General features: G+C 50.0%; 1 protein-coding gene across 1 annotated transcript; it reads left to right on the forward strand.

Moving 5' to 3' along the window:
- Positions 1 to 13,459: 13,459 nt before the first annotated feature.
- Positions 13,460 to 15,358, forward strand: SOWAHD (sosondowah ankyrin repeat domain family member D). Its single transcript, XM_055267695.2, has one exon. It carries the CDS (start codon positions 13,821 to 13,823, stop codon positions 14,766 to 14,768), a length of 948 nt encoding a protein of 315 aa, XP_055123670.1. The 5' UTR covers positions 13,460 to 13,820; the 3' UTR covers positions 14,769 to 15,358.
- The last annotated feature ends 1,157 nt before the right edge of the window (positions 15,359 to 16,515 follow it).

The raw sequence follows: 16,515 nt of genomic DNA on the forward strand, positions 1-16,515 counted from the left end.
CTGGGATTACAAGCGTGAGCCACCGCGCCCGACCTATGAAGCAGTTGTTTTTCCTATCCTAGTAAACATGGTCAAAATAGTTCATTTGAAACAAAGTGGTAACAAACTAAAACACATTTATTTGTCAGTAAATACCATTGGAAGGCATCTAGGTAACTGCTGAAGATTTGAACAAACAGTATGAGTAAATGATACAGTGTAGGAAGTTTTCTGTACAGTTGGACAAAACTTTTGCAGCATTTTCAGCTTTGTATTTGCTAAATACTGTTTCTTTTTTTTTTTTTTTTTGAGACAGAGTCTCGCCGGCCGTCGCCCATGCTGGAGTGCAATGGTGCGATCTCGGCTCACTGCAGGCTCTGCCCCCGGGGGTTCACACCATTCTCCTGCCTCAGCCTCCCCAGTAGCTGGGACAACAGGCGCCTGCCACTTCGCCCGGCTAATTTTTTGTATTTTTAGTAGAGACGGGGTTTCACTGTGTTAGCCAGGATGGTCTCGATCTCCTGACCTCGTGAATCGCCCGCCTCGGCCTCCCAAAGTGCTGGGATTACAGGCGTGAGCCACCGTGCCCGGCCGATACGGTTTCAATAATAAAATCCACAAAGAATTTATTTATTTATTTTGAGATAAGAGTCTCCCTCTGTCACCCAGGCTGGAGTATAGTGGCAGCACTGTAGCTCACTGCAGCCTTTAACTCCTGGGCTCAGGTGATCCTCCCACCTGAGCCTTCTGAGTAGCTGGGACCACAGGCGCATGCCACCACTCCAGGCTATTTTTATTTTTTAATTTTTTGTAGTGACAGGGTCTCGTTTTGTTGCCCAGGCTTGTCTCAAACTCCTGGCCGCAAGCGATACTCCCACCCCAGCCTCCCAAAGTGTTCAGATTACAGGTGTGAGTCACCATGCCCAGCCAAAAAACTACTTTTTTGTGTGTGGTCTACCAAAGGAAAAATGTAAAGGAGAAGATATATTATGAACACAAAGTGACTTGTTTACTTTTGTAACATCTTATAGGAAAACTGGAAATAAAGATTTTTATACTGATGAAGTGCTACTCTGACAGGAAACTTTCCAAAAGTGGGAGTGGATTTCAAGGTAACTTTACTGTGAAAGTTGACGAGCTATCACAGCAAAGATATTGAAGCCTGAAATGTACAAAGTGCTATAGGATTCATTAATCTGGTTAATGGTATAAAAATAAGACTGTTGGCCGGGCGCGGTGGCTCACGCTTGTAATCCCAGCACTTTGGGAGGCCGAGGCGGGCGGATCACGAGGTCAGGAGATCGAGACCACGGTGAAACCCCGTCTCTACTAAAAATACAAAAAAATTAGCCGGGCGTGGTGGCGGGCGCCTGTAGTCCCAGCTACTCGGAGAGGCTGAGGCAGGAGAATGGCGTGAACCCAGGAGGCGGAGCTTGCAGTGAGCCGAGATTGCGCCACTGCACTCCAGCCTGGGGGACAGAACAAGACTCCATCTCAAAAAAAAAAAAAGAAAGACTGTTTTTTTTTTTTGGAAAGAGGGTCTCACTCTGTTGCCAAGGCTGGAGTACAGTAGCACAATATCGGGTCACTGCAACCCCTGCCTCTGGGTTCAAGTGATTTTCCTGCCTCAGCCTACCAAGTAGCTGAAATTACAGGCACGTGCCACCACGCCCAGCTAATTTTTGTATTTTTAGTTGAGACAGGGTTTCACCTTGTTGGCCAGGCTGGTCTCAAACTCCCGACCTCAAATGATCTACCCTCATCGGCCTCCCAAAGTGCTGGGGTTGCAGGCATGAGCCACCGTGCCTGGCAAAATAAGACTTGAAATACAGTAAATTTTTTTTTTTTTAGACAGTCCCACTCTTTCGCCCAGGCTAGAGTTCAGTGGTGTGATTTCAGCTCGCTGCAACCTCCACCTCCCAGGCTCATGTGATTCTCCTGCCTCAGTCTCCCAAGTAGCTGGGACTATAGGTGCGTGTCACCAGGCCCAGCTGGCCTGGTGGTCACCATGTTGGCCAGGCTGGTCTCGAACTCCTGACCTCAGGTAATCCTCCCTCCTCGGCTCACACAGGTGTGAGTCACCGTGCCCAGCTAATATACCGGTAAAATCTTTACAGAATTCTATTATGTAAGTCCTTAAAAGAGTTTTCAAACTAAAAGATGCACTTTTTTTTCCACATACATATATGCATTTCAAATTTACTGACATTTTCAGGGGTGTCTTAGAGCAGTCAGAAGACTTTTTTTTTTTTGCGATGGAGTTTTGCTCTTGTTGTCCAGGCTGGAGTGCAATGGCGCGATCTCGGCTCAATGCAACTTCCGCCTCCCAGGTTCAAGCGATTCTCCTGCCTCAGCCTCCTGAGTAGCTGGGATTACAGGCACCTGCCACTATGCCCAGCTAATTTTTTTGTATTTTTAGTAGAGACAGGGTTTTGCCATGTTGGCCAGACTGGTCTCAAACTCCTGGTCTCAGGTGATCCGCCAGCCTCGGCCTCCCAAAGTGCTGGGATTACAGGTGTGAGCCACCGCGCCCGGCCAGGAGACTTTAAAAAAAAATCATAAGAAACACACCCCATCCAGTTCTTCAGGATAAAGTTGATATTTTAACAATGAGTGAGAAAGTAACTGCTTTGGAAGGAAATTCAGAACAGGCAGAGAACATTTGGAAAATGGATGTTTGTGTTTTCATTGTTATGTAATTTCGTGGCCAAAAATGATGTAAGTAGCATACCTAGAAAACCTATCATATCTGCACGTTTTAAAACTTCGGAATAAAAATTCCTAACCTGTTTTTTAAACATATTTCAAATGTAGAGTTTTTGTGGGTTTTCGACATATTTGTTAAAAACACAAAGGTGCAACAAGTACTTACCGTTTTGCAAGAACAAATGATTGCCATCAGCAAAAATGACCATTTACCAGCTGAATTTCATCAGAAATCTTTGCATAATTGGTGGGTGGAATTGAAAAACAAGAATTATGATGTACTAAGCCCAGCCAATTAAATTTTTCTTCCATTTGGAGCTGTGTATCTTTGTGAGACATCTTGCTTATGTGTGACATCCACTAAAACCGAGTGCTGCAATAAAGTAAGATCCGCACCTTCAAAGAGCTGCATTATAGTGTTAACCCAAGAACGGTCATAGTAGCCTAGCACTTTTTTTTTTTTTGAGACGGAGTCTTGCTCTGTTGCCCAGGCTAGAGGGCAGGGGCGAGATCTCGGCTCACTACACCTCCACCTCCTGAGTTCAAGTGATCCTCCTGCTTCAGCCTCCCGAGTAGCTGGGACAACAGGTGTGTGCCACCACACCCAGCTAATTTTTTATTTTTAGTAGAGATGGTTTTTCAACATGTTGGCCAGGCTGGTCTGAAACTTCTGACATCAGGTGATTCACCTGCCTTGGCCTCCCAAAGTGCTGGGATTACAGGCGTGAGCCACCACACCCAGCCAGCGCTTTCTAATAACAATGATGTTAGATTTTTAAAAAATAGCTAAGTAAAGTGGCTCACCCCTGTAATTCCAGTACTTTGGGAGGCCAAGGCAAGTAGATTGCTTGAGCCCAGGAGTTTGAGACCAGCCTGGGCAACATGGTGAAACTCATCTCTACAAAAAATACAAAAATTAGCCTGGCATGGTGACACACGCCTGTAGTCCCAGATACTTGGGGGGATGGGGGGAGGATCACTTGAGCCCAGGAGGTGGTTGAGGTTGTAGTGAGCTGTATTCTTTTTTTTTTTTTTTTTTTTGAGAAGGAGTCTTTCTCTGTCCCCCAGGCTGGAGTGCAGTGGCGCGATCTCGGCTCACCGCAACCTCCGCCTCCCGGGTTCACGCCATTCTCCTGCCTCAGCCTCCCGAGTAGCTGGGACTACAGGCACCCGCCAACACGCCCGGCTAATTTTTTTGTATTTTTAGTAGAGACAGGGTTTCACCGTGTTAGCCAGGATGATCTCGATCTCCTGACCTCGTGATCCGCCTGCCTCGGCCTCCCAAAGTGCTGGGATTACAGGCTTGAGCCACCGAGCCCGGCATGAGCTGTATTCTTAACACTGCACTCCAGCCTGGGCGACAGAGTGAGACTCCGTCTCAAAAAAAAAAAAAAAAAGATGTTTTAAAAATGAAGGATATGCAATCACATTCTCTTGTGAAAAAATTAATAATAAAATTTTAATGAATATCCAAATAGTTTTGTACTAGAAGCATTATAAAATTGTAAATTATTTTAAACTATATTTTATTTTATCTGTCTCATCCTTTTAAAATTTCCTTTTTGTGTATGCTTTATAATATACATATTTAGTAGAGTAATACACATACGTCATTTTGAAATTACAAAATATTCACAAATGTTGAGAATATCTGCTCAAAATATTTTTATTATAGGGGCGTGCAATTTAAAACGTTGGGACACCAGCCTTGGCAACATGGTGCAATCCCATCTCTAAAATAATTTTTTAAAAATTAGCTGGGACTGGGTGCAGTGGCTCACACCTGTAATCCCAGCACTTTGGGAGGCCAAGGCAGGCGAATCATCTGAGGTCAGGAGTTTGAGACCAGCCTGCCCAACATGGCGAAACCCTGTCTCTACTAAAAATCAAAAAAATTTGCTGGGTGTGGTGGCGGGCACCTGTTATCCCAGCTACTCGGGAGGCTGAAGCAGGAGAATCGATTGAACCCAGAAGGCGGAGGTTGCAGTGAGCCAAGATGGCGTCATGGCACTCCAGCCTGGGCAACAAGAGCGAAACTCTGTCTCAACAAACAAACAAACAAACAAACAATTAGCTGAGCATGGTGGCACAGGCCTGTAGTCCCAGCTACTCAGGAGGCTGAGGTGGGAGGATGGCTTGAGCCCAGGAGTTAGAAGCTGCAGTGAGCTATGATGGTGCCACTGTACTCCAGCCTGGGTGACATAGCCAGATTCCCATCTCAAAAAAAAAAAAAAAAAAATTGCGGATTACTGCTTTAACAATATCTACCATAATGTTAAGCATCATGAATGTGATGTGATTAGCATAGTGTTTGGCACATATTTTTTTTTTTTTTTTGAGACTGAGTCTCGCTCTGTCACCCAGGCTGGAGTGTAGTGGCGCGATCTCGGCTCACTGCAAGCTCCGCCTCCTGAGTTCATGCCATTCTCCTGCCTCAGCCTCTCCGAGTAGCTGGGACTACAGGCGCCCGCCACCACGCCCGGCTAATTTTTTGTATTTTTAGTAGAGACGGGGTTTCACCGTGGTCTCGATCTCCTGACCTCGTGATCCGCCCACCTCGGCCTCCCAAAGTGCTGGGGTTACAAGCGTGAGCCACCGCGCCCGACCGTGTTTGGCACATATTAAGCCCTCAGTGAGTGTTGGCTTTTACAACATCCTCTATGTAAATGAGGGATGCATTAGACCCAGTGTAACGTGATGGTTAAAAGTATGAGCCTTGGAATCAGTTGAAGCTGGATGGGTTTCCTGCCAATTACTAGCTGTGTGAACGTGGTCAATTAACTTCATTGGGCCTCAGTTTCTCATTAGTCTCTTAGAGTTGTTGTAAAGATTAAGGGAGATAATGCACTTTTTGGCAACAGCTTTACTGAGATATAATTCACATACCATATAATTCACCTTTTTTTTTTGAGACGAAGTTTCGCTCTCGTTGCCCAGGCTGGAGTGCAATGGTGTGATCAGGGCTCACTGTAACTTCCACCTCCCAGGTTCAAGCGGTTCTCCTGCCTCAGCCTCCCGAGTAGCTGGGATTACAGGCATGCACCACCAAGCCCGGCTAATTTTGTATTTTTAGTAGAGACGGGGTTTTATCATGTTGGCCAGGCTGGTCTTGAACTCCTGACCTCAGGTGATCTGCCCACCTCGGCCTTCCAATGTGCTGGGATTACAGTCATGAGCCACTGCGCCTGGCAATTCACCATTTTAAAGTGTACATTTCAGTGGTTTTTAGTATATTCACAAGGCTGTGCAACCATCACCACTATCTAATTCCAGAATATTTTCAACACCCCCAAAGAAACCCATACCCATTAGCAATCACTCTCTATTCTCCCTCTCCCCTCATGCCTGCCTTGACAACCACTGACCTACTTTCTGTTTGTATGGATTTGCCTCGTCTGGATATCTCTTGTAGGAATCAGAAGAGTCTTTTGTGTCTGGTTCTTTCTCTTTCACTTAGCATAGTATTTTCCACATTCCTCCATGTTGTAGCATGTGTCAGTTATTTCGTTCCTTATTATTATTTTTTTTTGAGACGGAGTCTCGCTCTGTCGCCCAGGCTGGAGTGCAGTGGCGCCATCTCGGCTCACTGCAAGCTCTGTCTCCCGGGTTCACGCCATTCTCCTGCCTCAGCCTCCGGAATAGCTGGGACTACAGGTGCCCGCCACTACGCCCGGCTAACTTTTTGTATTTTTAGTAGAGACGGGGTTTTACCGTGTTAGCCAGGATGGTCTTGATCTCCTGACCTCGTGATCCGCCTGCCTTGGCCTCCCAAAGTGCTGGGATTACAGGCGTGAGCCACCGCACCCGGCCTTTTTTTTTTTTTCCGAGACTGAGTCTCGCTTTATCGCCCAGGCTGGAGGGCAGTGGTGCAATCTTGGCTCACTGCAACTTCCGCCTCCAGGGTTCAAGAGATTCTCGTGACTCAGCCTCCCAAGTAAGTGGGATTACAGGCGCCCACCACCAGGCCCAGCTAATTTTGGGGGTTTGTCGTTGTTGTTGTTTTTGAGACGGAGTCTCGTTCTGTCGCCCAGGCTGGAGTGCAGTGGCACAATCTCGGCTCACTGCAACCTTCGCCTCCCAGGTTCAAGCAATTCTCCTGTCTCAGCCTCCGGAGTAGCTGGGACTACAGGCACACACCACCACGCCCAGCTAGTTTTTGTAGTTTTGGTAGAGACGATGTTTTACCATATTGGTCAGGCTGGTCTCAAAGTCCTGACCTCAGGTGATCCACCCACCTCGGCCTCCCAAAGTGCTGGGATTACCGGTGTGAGCCACCGCATCTGGCAATTTTTGTATTTTTTTTTTTTTAGTAAAGACAGGGTTTCACCATGTTGGCCAGGCTGGTCTCGAACTCCTGATCTTAGGTGATCTACCCGACTCAGCCTCCCAAAGTGCTGGAATTACAGGCGTGAGCCACCATGCCTGGCCTATTTCATTCCTTTGTGTGGCCAAATAACATTCCATGGTATGGATATACTATGGACATCGGGATTGTTTCCACCTTTTGGCTATTGTAAATAGTTCTGATGTGACCATTCATGTATGAAAATGCATATTTAATGCTTGGCACAGGACCTAAGTCACCAGCCACCTAAGTGCTTAATGAACAGTAGGCAGCTGTAATCACTGTTATTACAGAGTGCTACGTTAGGTGATCTGGGGTACAGGATGCCTGGATGTCAGAAATGGATGGCTGAAGGCACCAAGGACAACATTTACCCACTGCACAATTTTATTAAGAGCTGTTTCTGTCCACTGTACCCAAATGTAGAGTATGGCAGCATGAAACAGAGGCATGAGCACAGACCCTGCTCTACCACTTTTGAGCTGCGTGACCCTGGGCAGGCCACTTAACCTCCCTCAGCCTTGTGTGTGAATTGCATATAAATACTGTCTTCTTTACATATCTCACAAGCTTGCTGTCTGGGTCAAAGAGATAATTAAAAATATGAAAGCACTCTGAAAACTAAGAGTTTATTATTCCAAGCCTTACATATGACAGAAGCCAACTGATAAAGTAAGGAAGGAACCACTTTGTACTGCTCACTGGCCTCCCTCTCTCCTGATGGTTCACATTCCTTTCAAGATGAGGCCAGCCCCCTCACCCCTAGGGCTAGTACCTTCTTCCCAGCAACTACTTAAGGGCCAAGGGCCTGCTCCAGGGTAGAAGCCTTAATTCATATAAACAAAGGGCTTATTGCTGGGCGCAGTAGCTCACGCCTGTAACCCCAGCACTTTGGGAGGCAGAGGCGGGTGGATCACTTGAGGCCAGGAGTTCAAGACCAGCCTGGCCAACACAGGGGAATGCCATCTCTACTAAAAATACAAAAATTAGCTGGGTGTGGTGGTACACACCTGTAATCCCAGCTACTCGGGCAGGGAGGCAGAGGTTGCAGTGAGCTGAGATCTTGCCACTGCATTCCAGCCTGGGTGACAGAGTGAAACTGTCTCAAAACAAAACAAAACAAAAAGGCCTGTTGCTGGGCGCAGTAGCTCACGCCTATAACCCCAGCACTTTGGGAGGCAGAGGCGGGTGGATCACTTGAGGCCAGGAGTTCAAGACCAGCCTGGCCAACACAGGGGAATGCCATCTCTACTAAAAATACAAAAATTAGCTGGGTGTGGTGGTACACACCTGTAATCCCAGCTACTCAGGCAAGGAGGCAGAGGTTGCAGTGAGCTGAGATCTTGCCACTGCATTCCAGCCTGGGTAACAGAGTGAGACTGTCTCAAAACAAAACAAAACAAAACAAAACAAAACAAAAGAGCCTGTTGCTGGGCGTGGTAGCTCACACCTGTAATCCCAGCACTTTGGGAGGCTGAGGTGGGAGGATCGCTTGACCCTAGGAGTTCAAGACCAGCCTGGGCAACATAGCGAGACTCTGTCCTAAAAAAAAAAAAAAAATTAAACAAAGGGCCTGCCATGCCTCTTTCGTTGCCTACAGGTTGAAACAGACACAGCCTTTCTACTTTTCTCAGTTGCTAGTTGGTCAGAGCGCCCTCATGTGTCTCTATATGGTAATACCTTAAGTCTTTTACAGGATGTGGCATTCTTTTAATCTCAGTATCAATAAAATGTGTAATGGAAATTTTTTTCTCGTCACACTTCAAAGCCCATGCTTGACTCTCAGGCTCCAATTAAGCCATTCCAGCTTGAGTTTAGGCAGGTTTCCTGCTTCCACTCAGGCCTGCAGATTTCTTCCTGCTCCCTGCCTACCCCCTTTCTCCTTAGTCATTTTTAGAAGCCCTGGTCTCATGGTTGACACACGTGTCAACTTGGTTCTACCACTTTCCACTCTTCCAAGCTCAGTAAGCTCTCAAAATAAGATTGTAAGTTTTTTTTTAACTGGATACATCAGGTCTTACTGCAGGATTTGCGGGGGAGGGGGGTGGGAAGGTGGGGGTAATTCCAAAGTACTAGGAAATAATTTTTAAAGTGTTTACCAAATATGACTCGTTCCATAGTCTAAGGAAAAGGGATTCAAAATGAGATCTCGTGTAAAGGTCTGACATTTGGGAAGGGGAAAGTGATGTTTGGCAGTGTACATACACACAGACACATACACGTGATACACACAACCAGACAGTGATGTCTGGTACACATACACGTGATACACACAACCAGACAGTGATGTCTGGTACACATACATACCACTCAAACATCCATTCTTGCACACACATTCACATGCAAACATAGAGAAAAGATCTCTCTCATGGCTTTCTCATTGAGAATCATGATTATATCAGCACAGGTCTTTGGAGGAAAGGAAATTTACATTCTACATCTGGAACCTCAAGAATGTTCCAGCCGGGTGTGGTGGCTCACACCACCGGGTGTGGTGGGAGGCCAAGGCGGTTGGATCACTTGGGGCCAGGAGTTCGAGACCAGCCTGGCCAACATGGTAAAACCCCGTCTCTACTAAAAATACAAAATTTAGCTGAGCATGGTGGTGCACGTCTGTAATCCCAGCTACTCAGGAGGCTGAGGCATGGGAATCGCTTGAACCGGAGAGGTGGAGGTTGCAGTGAGCCAAGATCACACCACACTGCACTTCAGCCTAGGCAACAGATGGAGACTCCGTCTCAAAAAAAAAAAAAAAAAAAAAAAAACAACGTTCCCCATTCCCTCCATGACCAAGGGTTATGGACGCCTGAGGAACTTTACTTCCCATATTCCACACATCTGCCTCTCAACTGTTTTGCACTCATGGATTTTTCTGAATCCATAAGCCCCCGGGGCAAACTCCATTGAGAGCCCAAGGATACACCAGCCTTTGGCTTCGCCCAAGGGGCATGTTTCTGAGAAGTTTCATGTAAATTAAATTTTTGCAGATCAACTATGATTTCCTACTGACATCCACTAAGATTTCTGAGCTGCTCTCTCATCAAGATAGATTTTCAATGTACGCCTAACACATCAGCTTCTCTGTTCCTCTGCCTTCTGTCATGCTCCCTGAGTTAGTTAAACCTCATCTAGAAAATAAAGGAGCCGGGCGCGGTGGCTCACGCTTGTAATCCCAGCACTTTGGGAGGCCGAGGTGGGCGGATCACGAGGTCAGGAGATCGAGACCACGGTGAAACCCCGTCTCTACTAAAAATACAAAAAATTAGCCGGGCGTGGTGGCGGGCGCCTGTAGTCCCAGCTACTCGGAGAGGCTGAGGCAGGAGAATGGCGTGAACCCGGGAGGCGGAGCTTGCACTGAGCCGAGATTGCGCCACTGTACTCCAGCCTGGGCGACAGAGCGAGACTCCGTCTCAAAAAGAAAAAAAAAAAAAGAAAATAAAGGCCAATGAAACATTAAGATCTCTTCTAGTTCTTTTTTTTTTTTTTTTTTTTTTTGAGATGGAGTCTCGTTCTGTCACCCACACTGGAGTGCATTGGCGCGATCTCAGCTCACTGCAAGCTCCGCCTCCCGGGTTCACGCCATTCTCCTGCCTCAGCCTCCCGAGTAGCTGGGACCACCCGCCACCACGCCTGGCTAAATTTTTGTATTTTTTAGTAGAAATGGGGTTTCACCGTGTTAGCCAGGATGGTCTCGATCTCCTGACCTCGTGATCCTCCTGCCTCGGCCTCCCAAAGTGCTGGGATTACAGGCATGAGCCACCGCGCCCAGCCGATCTCTTCTAGTTCTAATAGTCCAAGATCTAGTAAATAAACCCACAAATATATTAGAGAGGCTGCTATTTGGAAAAGACATCAGTATTATTACAATTTGCAATGCAAATATCTACTCTACCTCCAGCTTTTTGGGAAGTCATTTCCCAGGGCTTGAGGGGTTTTTGCCGCACTCCCCTTGGAGGGGTAGCAGATGTTTCAGATAACTGGCATGTTAATTTTAGGTGGGTGTGTACTATCGCTTCTGTTTTCCACTCCCTCTGCCTTACTCCCTGCTATCGAATTCCTGAGACCCTCTCTACTAAAACAGAGATGGGTGTTGTGGTTCTGGGGAGTGGTGTGTGCAGCTGGTGAACTAGGGTAGAAAGCACTTGCTAATTAAAGATGAAACAAGTTGCTAGGGAGGCACCGTGGCTTTGGTCTCTAGCAGCAGAGTTAAGCAAGGGCACATGTATCATGGGTCTGTGGCACTGGTCAGGCGGCTGCCTTTGCAATCTTTGAACTGGAAACAGAGATATTATTCATGCTGATAGGGAAGAGAGTTGCCTGCTTAGTGGTGACGAAAATTAATAGTCCAAGCCTTCTTCCATCCTGCATTCTCCATGCTGGCATTTTGACTTAAAAAAAAAATTGCTGCAGCTGTTTGCATATTCTGGAAGTGTGTGTGCATGTGTGTGGTTTGGTGTTTACAGATCTGGGGTTGCGGAGAGGAGTCTCCAGAGCAACGGAAGTAGCTGCTTGTCAGTCAGGATTCATTTTGAAAATAAAAGCCTGAAAGCTTGGGGCCCATTCTGGGCCTAGGCCTGGTCTCTGAGAAGTCAGCGAAGGCCAGGAGGTGGCTTTGGCCAGTCAACTCAGTGAATAAACCACTGAATCCCTTTTAAAGAAAAATGAATTGACCAAATCTATGAGTTGCTTTTGATGTCCTGCAGATTGGAGTCTGGAGCAAGGATGTGGGAGCAGGCATTGAGGTGCTGGTTGTGGATACATGTCCCCGCCCCCAACATACACACACACAATCACATTTTCCCAGGCTGCCAAACCAGAACAAGGTAACAAATATTTCTTGGATAACTACTAGGTGCACAAGGACAGTATGACATAGCTGTCCAAGAGTTTATAGCTTAATTGGCATGTGAGAGCAAGGGGAGAGAGATGTAACACAAGGCAGTCTTGGGGCCAAAGAAGTAGCAGAAACACAACGCTGGGGAAAGAGAGGGATCACTTTGGGCTGGGATAATCAGAGGAGGCTTGCTAGAGGTGGAAACTAAGCACAACCTTGAAAGAAAAGAACTTCACTACACAGAAGCTCTTCCAGGCAGAGGAGTGTAAGTTATAGATACGCTCACGTTACAAGTCTATCCTTTTGGCTGGAATTTGGGGCTTGTATGTGATTTGCAGTTGATAAGTCGGGCTTGAATGCCAGTTCCTGTGTACCAGAACAAAGGCTATGGTGTCGCACAGACCTGCTCTGCCACTTCCTGCTGGGTGACCTTGAGCAAGTAGCCTAACTTCTCTGCAAACTGGGGACAGTAATGATTCCCAGCGCTTGAGGTCATTGGGAGGATTAAAAGAGTTAACATATATAACGCAACGAGCACAGTGCCTGGCACATAGTAAATGTTCAAAACCAAATTACAAATGCATAAGCTGTTCTGAAGGAAAGCTCTAGATATTTAGGACTTGTTCCAAATACGTGAGGGCCAAGGAAGAAAAGCTTCTGACACCTTCTATCACTGCTGCCACAGGTGGCCCCGGGGGAGTGGGCTGATTTGGCCCGAGCCTCCATCCCCCTTGGCCTAGACTGCTGGAACAGTCTTCCAACTTCCTGCCTCTGCACCTCCCAAATCACCTTTTTAACACAACCTCCATCATGGCTGTGTCTCTCCCCGGCTCAACAATCTTCTATGGCTCCCCGTTGCTCACTGACTGAGCTCGTTAACATGGTGGGGGTGTGGAGGCAAGAACTACCATTTACTAAGGGAAGGGAAGAGCAAAGAGTACGCTGGTATTAGGAGTAAAAAAGAAAAAATATCCTTTTTTTAAAAAGCCCCTAAGCTTTGAATTTGTAGAAAGCGGGGCCCTGGGGAGAGAGCAGGGATGCATCTCTAAAGAGAACAGGGCGCTCCCGCGGCGCTGGCTCAGATTCACCTGTAGCTGCTTCTCCAAGCCAACCTGGGAAAATTGACGGGAGGGAAGAGGGTGGAGAGCAGGACAGAGAGGGCGGTGCAGAAGGGGAATATCCCTCCTGAGTTCCCTGGAAGAGCGTCAGCCTGGACCCTGGTCTTGGGCTTCTCTGCTGGAATCCTGGGCAGCCCCGGGTGCTGCGGGGAGGGTCAAGGCCACACAAAGGGCAAGGCAGGCAGACGAGCCAGTCACATGGGGCAGTCGAGCTGCCTGCGTGAATGCTAGGCGCGGGACAAAGGCAACTCCGGGACAAAGTGCAGGGAGACTCCTGAAGAGATAAGAGGGAAGGGCGAAGGAAGGGGGCGGGGAGCCAGAGCCTCGGAGCTCCAGGACCGCGCTTTGGGAGGCCGTGGCTGGAAGCCGAGCTCGGCCCGCTGCGGAAGGGGCGCCCTCGAGCCTCTACACTCTAGCAGAGTCTGGGATGCTGAGAACCCGGGCTTCCAGGGCCGCAGGCGAGCTCCCAGCCAGTCTCCGCGCCCGCCCTTCGGTGCTGGAGGCGGGGCTGCCGAGCTCACCTGGCCGTTTGGGGTGGGACCGCCCGCGACCCGGGGGAGCTGCAGAGGCGGCGGTACCCAGGGAAGTGGAGCTGGGCTTGCCCTGAGGACTTGACTGGAGCTCACACCCCTCCACGCCCCCCAAGGCCTGCGCGGGGGCCCTCCCCTAGCTCCCTCCCTCCTCCTCCTCCTCCTCCTCTCCTTTGCTCCCTCCCTCCGAACCCAGTTGCTCAAGCCGCTTCCTTCCCCAACGCCAGCGCTAGTTCCTCTCCCGTTGGGGCCCGGGAAGGGCAGCTAACGCTGGACACTGGGACGGCCGCGGCGGCAGCTGCAAGACCATGGCCCAGCCCGGAGGGGCCGCGAACCGGGCGCCCACGGCCTCTCTCGCGCCGACCTCGCAGAGCCTGCGGTGCGCCCCGCAGCCCCGCCCCTCGAGAGCGGACACTGGTAGCCTGGGCAGGTACTGGGGCAAAGCCGCAGCCGCCGCCTCCCGGGAGCCTCCCTTCCCAGGCACGCTGATGCACTCTGCAGCGGGCTCGGGGCGCCGGCGGGGAGCGCTGCGGGAACTGCTGGGGCTGCAGCGGGCGGCTCCTGCCGGGTGGCTGTCGGAGGAGCGCGCCGAGGAGCTGGGCGGGCCCAGCGGGCCGGGCAGCAGCAGGCTGTGCCTGGAACCGCGGGAGCACGCGTGGATTCTGGCAGCCGCCGAGGGCCGCTATGAGGTGCTGCGGGAGCTGCTGGAGGCTGAGCCGGAGCTGCTGCTGCGGGGCGACCCGATCACCGGCTACTCGGTTCTGCACTGGCTGGCCAAGCACGGGCGCCACGAGGAGCTCATTCTGGTACACGACTTCGCCCTACGCCGGGGGCTGCAGCTCGACGTGAGCGCCCCAGGCAGCGGCGGCCTCACGCCCCTCCACCTGGCGGCCCTTCAGGGCCACGACATGGTCATCAAGGTGCTGGTGGGCGCCCTGGGTGCTGACGCTACGCGCCGCGACCACAGCGGCCACCGGGCCTGCCACTACCTGCGGCCCGACGCACCTTGGAGGTTGCGGGAGCTGTCGGGAGCCGAGGAATGGGAGATGGAGAGCGGCAGCGGGTGCACCAACCTGAACAACAACAGCAGCGGCACCACTGCGTGGAGGGCCGCGAGCGCAGTGGGCGCGACGGCTGTGGAGACAAGCAGGAGAGCGGCGGCGTCGCGGACCAAGGCGAAGGACGCCGTGGGCAGCCGGGTGGCGCAAATGCATAGCCTTTTCCGCCATCTGTTCCCCTCATTCCAGGACCGTTGACGGGGACAGAGACTGGAGAGCTAGGAGGGGCCGCGACGCTGTGGCGATGGCTAGGTCCTGGGTTGTCCCGCGTTCCACCGAAGGAGAGGCGCCTTGGACGCTGCTTGGGCCTGCAAGGAACAGAACACGTCGGGGTCCGACTCAGGTACTTGTCTCAGGTCTCCTGTAACCACCGGCCTGGAGGACCCGGGGACTCGGGCACCACCTCACCAAGAGAGAGTGAAGGACCAAGCTGGCCTGGCTCCGAGTTCCAAAGCTACAGGACTAAGGAGTTGGGAGCAGGGAGCGTGGTCCTGCTTGGGAGAGGGCAAGTTAAGCTTCCAGGGGCCATTTCTGGGCAGGCCGACGCGCTGGGTTTATTAGGAAACATTCACTAGAAGAATGAGTTAAGATTGTAAACCACCAATGCAGAGAAAACGCCTAACTCTGCCGGCCTCGCTCGGCCATTAATGGGTCTTGGGGTGCGCGTAGAGTCAGCCTCTGACAACCTCCTCCTGAGACGACCAGGCCTTACTGGTACTTTTTCTCATGTATCACAAGTTACTTCTGATGTATATTAAAGTGGAATATGTGTTCTTTTCACATGACAAGGCTGTCCTTTCAGTGTTTTCCCCCACCTCCCTTACTAACCACAAAGGAAGAAGCTGCCTATGTTTGCAGGGTAGAGGTCACCCAACCATGGCCGTGATGTTGTGCACCCAGGGCAGGCTCTGGGCCTCCTTCTCAGAACAAATGGCCAGAGCTGTGCACGGAAGAAGCTACTTCCACCTTGGATCTGAGGAGAAACATACAGTTCACCTCTGTCCTGAGCTCTTTGATGGTCTGGCCTCAGGCACCAGCCTCATCCTAGAAGAGATGTCATATAGGGGCCTTGGGTTGGGGGGTAAAAGGCAAAAGTTTCCAAATTTACATTTCTGATATTTCCATGGTCAGTCATGTAATTTACCTTGATTTGTGGCCTCTAATGAGACACACCCACGGGCACTTTTTTTTTCCAAGACGGGGCTTTCCTCAGCAGCATTTATTTATTTATTTATTTATTTTCGAAATGGAGTCTCTCTGTCACCCAGATTGGAGTGCAGTGGCGCAATCTTGACTCATTGCAACCTCTGCCTCCCGGGTTCAAGCAATTTCCTGCCTCAGCCTCCCAAATAGCTACAGGCGCCCGTCACCACGCCCAGCTGATTTTTGTTGTTGTTGTTTTTTTAGTAGAGACGGGGTTTCACTGTGTTGGCTGGGTTGGTCTCGAACTCCTGACCTAGTGATCCGCCCGCCTAAACCTCCCAAAGTGCTGGGATTACAGGCATGAGCCACCATGCCCAGCCAGCAGCATTTATTTATTGTTATTATTACTGTTTTTTGAGACAGAGTCTCACTCTGTCGCCCAGGCTGGAGTGCAATGGTGTGATCTAGGCTCACTGCAACCTCTGCCTCCTGGGTTCAAGCGATTCTCCTGCCTCAGCCTCCCAAGTAGCTGGGATTACAGATGTGCACCATCACGCCTGGCTAATTTTTGTATTTGTAGTAGTGACAGGGTTTCGCCATGTTGGTCAGGCTGGTCTCGAACTCCTAACCTCAAGTGTTCCCCTGCTTCAGCCTCCCAAAGTGCTGGGATTACAGACATGAGCCACCACACCTACTCAGCAGCATTTAAAAAATTAAGTTTAGGGCTGGGTGCGGTGGCTCACGCCTGTAATCCCAGCACTTTGGGAGGTCGAGGCAAGAGGATCCCTTGGGCCCAGGAGTT

Source organism: Symphalangus syndactylus, chromosome X (genome assembly GCF_028878055.3).
Source record: "Symphalangus syndactylus isolate Jambi chromosome X, NHGRI_mSymSyn1-v2.1_pri, whole genome shotgun sequence".
Lineage (NCBI taxonomy): Eukaryota > Metazoa > Chordata > Mammalia > Primates > Hylobatidae > Symphalangus > Symphalangus syndactylus.